The following is a 10,175-nucleotide window of genomic DNA, read 5'->3' as shown; positions in this document are numbered from 1 at the left end:
ATTTATAGTAACCTGCATGAATGTGTGTGTGTGTGTGTGTGAAGAGAATAAGGATGATTAATTCTTATTGCATTCGAACACACAACAATTTCGATGCGTGATAATTAAAATGGTACATCAATTCGTCACAACATCCCAACAAGGACAACAATTGCTTAGATACATGTATTATAGCATGAAACATACGTACTTTGACAATAGTAAGAGATACAAAAATCTGTATAATTTCATAAAGGGTACTGTTTTGTCAGAGTTAGTATTGTTGTTGCTGCTGCCTCTGTAGGCTGATCAACTTGTAATAAGCGCCATCTTTGTTCTCTACCAGACTGGAATGAGTCCCTTGCTCTATAATCCTCCCATCTTGCAACACGGATATTTGATCTGAATTCTTGATGGTGGACAGCCTGTGCGCCACCACGACCGTCGTCCTACTCTTCATCAGCCTGTCGAGAGCTTGCTGGACGACACGTTCCGATTCCACATCAAGTGCGCTCGTGGCTTCGTCCAACAGCAAGATGGAAGGGTTCTTCAAGATGGCTCGTGCGATGGCCACTCTTTGCTTCTGCCCGCCTGAGAGTTGGACCCCTCGTTCCCCGACTTTGGTTGAGTAGCCCTCCGGAAGGGCGTCGATGAAACTATGCGCGTTAGCCAATTTTGCCGCCTCGATTATTTCACCTTCCGTCGCTCCTTCTTTCCCGTAAAGGATGTTTTCGTAGATAGACGTGGCGAAGAGAGCCGGCTCTTGCTGCACCAGCCCAATGTGCTTCCTGAGTGACTTGAGCTTCAGTTTCTTTATGTCTTTTCCTGCACAAATTGACATGATTATTGCACCACCCAAAAAAAAAATAGATTATCCCTACTTTGTAATGAATACAATCTAAAAATCGTAGTAAATCAGTATTATCAACTACAATCAAACAAATCAATTTAAAAACGTAAGTTATTGGTCACGGGCCTTGCCTGCTGAAACAATAACAATGATCAATAGCTATGCACAACTGTAGTAAATTATTATTGAACATGATTTATGTGCCGAATTGTTAAATCTTATAAGCTCAGTTCGAACATTACCATCAATCATTACTTTGCCGGAAGTAGGATCATAGAATCTGAGAATAAGGGCAATGACGGAGCTTTTCCCAGAACCACTTTGACCTACTAAGGCCATACTTCTTCCGGCTTGCACTCGTAGATTGAAGTCCTTGAAAATCAGAACGTTAGGCCTTGAGGGGTAGCTAAACTCGACGTCCTTGAGCTCAATTGTTCCATCAACTCTTGAGATCTCTTCCCCAACATCATTTACGATCTCAGTCCTCCGGTCGAGCACTTCAAACACGGATGCAACCATTTGATTACCCTTAAGGAGGTCGGGCGCCATAGCTAGCGTCTCGCCCATAGCTAAGGCCGTTACGATCAATACCATAAACGACTTCATGACTGATTTAAAGCTAGCAAGCTCCTTCTCCATGAGAGTCGAACCATACCTTATATGAAGTTGAGGAAAAATGAGTACTTTATATCTATGAATTCATAGCTTATTACTCAGAGAAGTTCATATTTTAAGGTGGTGACAAACGTTGAACTAGTTTTAGACAAAAAGTTAGGTTACCATAAGGCAAGACCATAGGATGTGAAGATGAAAAATTGGGAGACTCCGTAAAATATCCCTGCAGCCTGCCCACGCCTAAACGAACTCTTAGAGGGTTCGATAAGTTCGTGAGAATAGAGCTCAAGTACTTTTTCCTCCGAGCAGAATGCTGCAACAGTCCGAATGTTGCTCACGGCCTCTCCTGCGAGCATGTTTGCTTTGAGATACGCTTTGTTCAAGTCAACACCATAGCCTTTCATGAAAATTTTCTGAAATAAAAACATAGATCATTCATATAGAGAAATATGAATTCATATCTTCTGATGCACGACCGTCTAATATCTTCTATGACATATATTTGTACCTCGCTAATATGTCCGCTAATAGTCAATGGATAAGTGGCGATGACAACGAGAGTGAGTCTCCAGTTCAAGATGAAGGCTATAATGAATGAGGTAACGACTAGACCTACGTTCTGTAGGAGGATGGTCCAGCGGTCAACCACTAGCGTCCGCAGTAAAGTTGCGTCGCTTTCTAGTTGTGATGCAAGCATGGAGCTCGTATTGTTCATGTCGTCGAACCATCCTATCTCATTTCTCAACATAGCTGCAATTACATAAAAATAAGTTAGTGAACTTCTGCGGAAAGTCAATAACCATGATATACATACATTCATCAACATCTCTTTTCGGATAATTACATAAACACACCTTGAAGTTTAAGCATATTACAAATTCCTCCTCACCTCGTCCGATCGTTGGGAAGAAATCTAGAATGTTAAACATGACTTGGATATATGCAGTATAATTTATTTATTTTTTTACAATTAAGGGGTTCTTTGTTATACCGAATCGCAAGGGGCTGTCAGTATAATTATATCTATCATTTTCAAGCAAACAATCTAATTAGCACTTGTTATAGTGTTAACTGGCATTTCTTGAAAACTTACCCGTAAACATCTTTTCTCTAACACGAAGCGTAAGCCGTTCTCCCATGATACCGAAACACAGATGTGTAATAGCATGAACGATGACTGTTATAACAGCACCGCCACAGAAGAGGAATGCGATTTTCCTAACTTCCCGACGTGTCGTATCCCAGTCCATGTAGTAAGAAACAAGAGCCTGAGTGACACCGAGCGCGAAAAGAGGCATCTGCGCCCCTGCAATGAACGCGCAAATCATGCCAAAAACCCCATAAAACCAGTCGGGCCGCAACATGGAATACAGTCTTCTTGAAGAGATATGCACCGGTTTGACCATCTCAGGTGCATCACCACCAAATCGGCTTAGAGATCTCTCAGAACGAAAACTTGCACCTTGACTTCTCGTCGTGCGGGATAACTCTCTTGAAAACCGAATGCTGCAGCCAAAAATGAAATGAAGCTCAGGCAGCATAGCAAGTGTCTCAGATGTTACATTCTTGAATAGGTAAACATTCATCAGGAAGTAATATTTCTTGAAAAGCTGGCTGTCTAGAGATAGAAAAACCAGGAGATTCGAGCTAGTTTTACATCTGCTGCAAATCTTGAGATTAAAGAGAAATCATATTCACTGTTACACCATTTTTCCTAAATTTCACCAGGATCAAGCAGGTTTTGTTCTTCCCATCTAGTGAAGTAACAGTGTTAAGTGCATTTTACCCACTGTACAAAAACTAATAGCACAAAACCCTCCTACACAAAAAAATACGGCAATGCGATTCGTTACCGATTTTTTTTTAAAAACATTTACTGTCTCCCGTGTCAAAGGGTCGAGTTGCCCATTTTCTGAAAGTTTAGAACGTCGTGTTGCCTCATATAGGCCTACTCCAATATAGACAGAAATAAATTTGGAACATATTGGAAATACTTATGGCTCAACCTCAATTTACTATTTGAGAAGTTAAAAATTGAATATGCAGCAAATGATTCCATGCAAATATATTCATTGTCTATGCTTTTTTCATGGTCCCCAAAAATACATCAAGGACAGAGATGTATAGTTTGACAATTTGTCAATGTCGTACCTGAGAGGTCGGCCCGTTGCATGTCCATGAGATGGCAAGCGATGTAAGGAAGCTGCCTCTTGCAGTTGAACAAGAGAAGCATAAGCACTGTTTGGCCTTGAGATGAGCTCTTCATGGCTGCCAGTTTCAACTATGGCGCCATTTTGTACGACAGCTATAACATCAGCATGTCTAATGGTGGACAAACGATGAGCCACGACAACGGTCGTTCTCCCCACCATTACACGGTCCAGAGCCTCTTGAACGCTCTTCTCGGACTCTGCATCAAGTGCACTAGTAGCTTCATCCAACAGCAAGATCGAAGGGTTTTTCACTATCGCACGTGATATTGCGATTCTTTGTTTCTGTCCACCAGATAGCTGTATTCCTCTCTCCCCCACCTGTATAGTACATTCATGTTTCTTTTCATTAATTAGTTCTGAACATGAAGTGCTTCTTCACAACCTCCTGCATCAGGGGGTCACATTGTTCTTTTTTTCTTTCCAAAGGAGCTTTTTGCCTATTAGTGTTTTCAGATGGGGTCTGTTGCAATTAACCTACATAAACAAAAAGCACCCTACTTAATCGACGATAAGTACCTGAGTTTCAAATCTATCAGGAAGGTTGTTAATAAAGTTGATTGCCTCTGATAGCTTGGCTGCACGTGTTATCTCTTCAGCAGTTGCGTCGTTTTTCCCATACAAAATATTGTCGCGGATGGTAGTGGCAAAGAGGGCAGGTTCTTGATTCACCAAACCTATTTGCTGCCTAAGCCACTTCAGATCAAGCTCCCTTATATCAGTTCCGTCCAACAGTATATGTCCTGATGATGGCTCGTAGAAGCGTTCTATCAAAGATATAACGGTGCTCTTCCCTGATCCACTTCCTCCAACGAGTGCCACGATTTTTCCCGCAGGAATATCCAGACAGAGTTTGTTGAATATCAGCACGTCGGGCCTGGACGGGTAGCTGAACATGACATTCTTGAACTGGATGTGACCATCTACTTTACTCAGTTTCCTGCCATACTTGGAGCTGGTCTTACTCACCGTGTTACGTTCAATCATCTCAAAAATAGGGTATGCAGCTGTCTTTGCTCGAATAAACGCTGTGATGTCTGGTGCGGCTTGTCCAAGTGACCTGAAAGATAGACAATTAACATGAATATTGACAAGGACTTTCCAATTCAATCATGGCTACCTATTTTCTACTAAAGAACATCATTCCTAGTTACACTGGAAGCATATGCAAAGAAAAAAGATACGAAATGTAACATAGATTACTTTCAACTGTGTTCTGGAACAATCACTTCAATGATCCAAATTTGATCAAATCTAATGATATGACCATATACATAACTTAGAAGAGTTTTAAGAATGCACTAATCGAGGTTCTTCGAGTAAGATACAAGAATTGATGGCATTTCACACTCCTACGAAAATACTAATAAATACAAAACTCCTTCGAGACAAAAACATACAAGGGATCGAAAAGGCTGCACGACCCTTTGAACTCTTAAAAAATAAGCTGACTGCCTCCCATGTCAAAGATACGGATGCCCGTTCTTTCAAAAGTTCAGGGGATCGCGTTATTAATGTAAAGGAGGGTTTATATGCAACAAAAACCCTCAGTAAATCTAATAATATGCCATAAAAAAACCCTGAAAAAAAAGGACAATACGATCTCCTAAACCTCTAAAAAAAAAGGGCTACACGACTCCCTAACACAGAAGGTGTAGACTACTATTACTATTAACCCTGAACGGAGTACTGAAGTAGCATACTTATTATTTGTCAAAAATGGATTTGGAACGATCTTAGAAATGCAATATAACTTACAGGCCAGCAATAACGACATTGAGCATAGTCGTGAAGGACTCTCCTCCATTGGCAATGTTCTTATGAACAACAACGCTGTTGAACCAAACGAGCAACGACCACGAAAGGAAAAGCACGCAATGCAAGGTTCCGAGTCCAAGACCCTTTGCCAGCCCTGCTTTCTTCCCATACTTGTAAGTGTTCAACAGTGCTGCTGTGTATGATTTAACTGCCCTCTCTTCTCCTGTAAATGCTTGCACTGTTCTCACATTACCAATCACCTGTAAAGCAGCTACACTTCAGTTCACAAGGACTGCTAATTATTGGACTAAAATTTAAAAGAATTTCAACGTAGAAGATGCATGTAATATGAAAAAATCGTAATTAGGAAACTGGACTAAATTAAAAAAGAGTATAATATGTGGAACAAAAAATGCAATTTTCGGGCATCGGATATAACATGCAATTAACTGCAAAAAGAACGACCAACATCAAAATTTGGCAAATAACAAAAATAAGTACAATAATCCGATTGGAAAAATTGCATTTTGCGTCTCCACAAGTTAGCCTCTTTGCATTTAGGTCATATTAATTTTATTTTTATAACTCACCCATTGTTTTTCAGTCTTGAATTTAATAGAATTAAATATTGAAAGTATAACTGCAAATATTTTGGAATTATGGAATAAAATGCGGTAAGTTGAAAAAATGCAATTTTTTTCGGCTTGAAAATTCTAACCCAGACCCGACTCGACCGAACCTACCAATCATATTGCAAGTGCATTATGATGGGTGTATAGTTCAAGGAAAGTGACTAATGATAGAAAATTCTAGCCTGGATCCGATTCGGCTGAACCTGAACCAATCATATCGCAAGTGCAATACACTTGTTATATGGTTGGAGTACAACTCAGAGAAAGTGTACAATCACATAGCAAATATGACATATTTTCTTTGTGATTGGTTTGATTCAGCCAAATTTTATCCACATAAGAATTTTCCGACTAATCACATTGGTTCGGCCAAACGTGATTCGGGTGGTTGGTAATGTGATTACTAGTATGGAAAAGGAAAAAGATGGAAGGTGTGAAACCTCTTCAGCAATTTCTCCGGCTTTAACATAAGAGTTGCGGACTCGGGCAATAAGGCCAGTTGCAACATAAGCATAGATACCACCAGCAAGAGCAATCAAAGGTACAATCGACAGCGTCACCAAACTGATTTGCCAAACTCTGATGAAACCAATGGCGAAACCTGCTATGAAACGGCTTATGTAGTGCAAGAAGTTGCCCACCTGCCCATAAAAATTAACAAACACATATGCTACCAAATTCAGTTTTCTTTTGCCCAAGAAATTCTCACTGTCTTTCGTAATTGGAAATTCCAGGAGGGAAATACATACATCAATTTCAAAGGTTGATTTAGTTTCGGAAAATTGCAATTTTGATCATATAAGTATGCAAGTGGTAATTTTAGCCGCGTATAAATTAATTTTATTCTATAATTTTAAAAATATTAAGGACAAAAATTATCAAAAAAATGCATTCAATTAAGGTAGTCATGTGTAATTTTCTAATCATTTTAGTAAATTCTGGTCATTTTTATTTTAATGTGCAAAATTTTTTAAAATTATAGAATAAAATTGCTAAACGTGATTCCGAAAAAAAAAAAAAAACTAATTGTTACAAGAAACTCCCTAAAGATTTCAAGAATGAAGTTGTATGCCTGCCACATTAAGGTCGAATTGCCCCTTTTGTTTTTTAAATTGAAAGCCATAACTGGTATTTATTGAATAAATTAATTACAATGATCAACATCAAATATATATTTCTAATAATAATCGATAACTATAAATAATCATACACTAATCATCATAATTATATTTCAATAAATTTGATTTATTTACAATATCAACTTCGGGAAATTCAATATAACTTAGTAATATCTTGACTCTCTAATGTGAATTGAATTTTCTATTTCAAATTTTATTGCATCTTATCTTATAATTAATAAGTACACGTCATATATATATATATATATATATATATATATATATGTCATCTGTCAATACAGAAAAAAGAAAATAAAAGAATATTAAAAGATTATCCGATATTATATATCATTACGGTTTATAGAAAAATTATGTTAAATAAATACTATCTACCAGGGTCAAAGAAAACTGATACGAAAACATAATTTACCGATAATTAATTAGCATTCATCATAATATTACTTGTATAACTAAACAATGTTTTAGCCCCACTTGCGAAAACAACGGCTAATAGCCGTTGCACAGTCATAATTAGTTAATATTTGCCATAATTTTTTACTGTTAATTACAGTAATAAATAATAAAATATATATATAAATAGTTCTTTTAGTGTAGTTTATTTAAATGTATATATATATATTTTATTAAAAAAAAATGTATATGTGAAGAAATACAAAGGCACATGAATGACATAACAATAAATCTGTGAGAGGCTTCAGTTGGAGTATTGACCACCTAAAAGCATTGATGGCTATGAACTGAACCCCCACAACTGCCCAACCATCTAAATAAATGCTAAGCACCAACAGGAACTGCATGCATTTACTATTATATCCCCCCCCAACTCCAACTCTGTTGCATTTGCATGCACAGACATAAAAGCTGCCCGGCAACGCATACGGCCAGCCTCGTCAACTCCCCTTCAAAAGCTACAGACAACCTAATTAATTATTGTTTAAATCGTCACTCATAAATGAACGCTTTTTCCACCCGCAAATATTCTTAACTACTTGGAAATAATAATTAGATAAGATGAATGAGTGTGTGCTCAATCATCTCATTTATTTCATCACTGCAAGTCAAAATTTTAAGGTTTTAGACTTTTAGCCACGACAAATACAGTTTCAATCTTTTTTATTATACTGGTAATTTTCGATTAATCAATTAAAAATCAATTAAATTGAAAATTTAGTTTTTACGAATATTGAATCGAAAATTCCAATAGGTTTTGGTTGTTTTCTTTTTTTAAAAAAAATTTTGTCATTCGATTCGATTTTGATTTCTTGCGCTGGTTAATAGAATCGAACAGAAAATCGAACTTTAGAAAAATACAGATTATATTATAAATATATAGAAACAATATATAGATTTGTAACAAAAAATAATAATTTTATGGTTAATAAATACTTAATTATTATAATTATTGCTTAAATAAATTATTTACAACAAACACATTAATGTACATTATTTTTTAAAAAAAAATTCCAATCAATTAGGTGCAATAATGGGCGAACCAAAATAAGTTTGCTGTTTAACGAATCGAACCAAATATTTCGATTCGGCATTCAATAAACCATTTCGACTTACCAAAAATCTAATTAATTGAAATTTCAATTCGACTACAACCCCTTATTTCACATCATATTTTTACATATAACGTTACGCGGATAAAATTTACATCATTTGTATTTTCTAAAAATGAAAAGATTTAAAAATTTAAATTAAAAAAAGAAAACACTATTAATTTTTTCAAAATTTTATCATAAAATATGTGGAGCCCACATGCATGTGACAGATGGAAACAGGCAACATTGGACCTAACATCACATTGCATTAATCCTTTTGATAAAAACCGCATTAAATGCCATTTTTTGCCCCTCAAAAATCAAAGTCAAATTTCAGATTGTAAATAAGAAAATATTGTCGTTCCCATTATTATAATTTAATTATGAATTAAATTACAATAAATGTTCTTAATGATTTGATGTAATTATAAATACTTTTTTTAAATTTTAACTGTACTTCAAAAATTAATAATTATGAAAAAAAGAATAAATTAAAAAAAAAAAAAAAAAAAAAAAGTACCTTTTCAGAAATAGCATCCTGCACAACAATAATGTCAGTGGTGATAGCAGAAATGACTTCTCCGGTGGACGCTTCGGTGTCGAAGATGCTGATGTCTTGACTCAACATACTCTTCAAATACGCCATTCTCATCTTTGCCGCTTGTCTTTCCCCTGAATGCATCCAACAAGCCACCTCTGTACGTACGTATATACACATACATACATACATACATCAACATTTCATCAATCTTTCTATATATTATCATCATACACGCACACACACGTGCACGTATGTGTGTGTGTATGCTCGGTTTATACATACATACATACGTAATAATAATTGCACCCCATCTGTATTTTTTTACCTGTCCATGATGAAAACATTATGACTATGCTCAGATACACAAAATCCAACGAATACTGCAAAGAATGAAATCAAATGTTAATTACTTACAAACAACAAAAGCATAATGATCGTCGTGTACTAAAATGTTACATGTTTATTATATACAAAAAATTTAAATTTATCAAAAAATTGCCTCCCTAGTGCTTTTTCTACTAGACGAAAATCGTAGTGCAAAACCGAAACTTATAATAAAAACGAGACATTTTTTTTTTGCTATGATTTTACTAAAATCGTAGTGAAAGGCCAAAATTCATAGTAAAAACGAGACTTTTTTTGCTACGATCTTACTAAAATCATAGTGAAAGGCCAAAATTCATAGTAAAAAACGAGACGGCTTTTTGCTACGATTTTACTAGGAACGAAAAATATACCATGGCGACTTTATGGGAAGCTTCTTTAGGGAAGAGATAGGCCAAGCCAATGATGTTGATCAACTGTCCGAAGAAAATGAAGAAAACGGGGACGGAAGCTCCGTGCACGCAGGCGCCGACGGAGCCGACGAACATCAGGAAGTAGTCATAGCCATCTGCAAAAGCAAAGA

At 36.3% G+C, this 10,175-nt stretch overlaps 1 protein-coding gene across 1 annotated transcript; it reads right to left on the bottom strand.

The window, feature by feature from the left end:
* On the bottom strand, positions 58 to 10,175 carry LOC105165151 (ABC transporter B family member 2; the record flags this gene model as incomplete). Its single annotated transcript, XM_011084056.2, is given in 12 exon segments — positions 58 to 804; positions 1,072 to 1,484; positions 1,610 to 1,857; positions 1,953 to 2,194; positions 2,538 to 2,950; positions 3,596 to 3,975; positions 4,174 to 4,714; positions 5,413 to 5,672; positions 6,485 to 6,685; positions 9,248 to 9,423; positions 9,594 to 9,648; positions 10,006 to 10,175. Coding segments are annotated over 12 exon segments (3,650 nt in total), but the record flags the coding sequence as incomplete, so codon positions are not given.

This window comes from Sesamum indicum, linkage group LG6 (assembly GCF_000512975.1).
Source record: "Sesamum indicum cultivar Zhongzhi No. 13 linkage group LG6, S_indicum_v1.0, whole genome shotgun sequence".
Classification (NCBI taxonomy): Eukaryota; Viridiplantae; Streptophyta; class Magnoliopsida; order Lamiales; family Pedaliaceae; genus Sesamum; species Sesamum indicum.
Note: the sequence above shows the minus strand (reverse complement) of the source record. Positions and strands in the feature narration are given on the sequence as shown.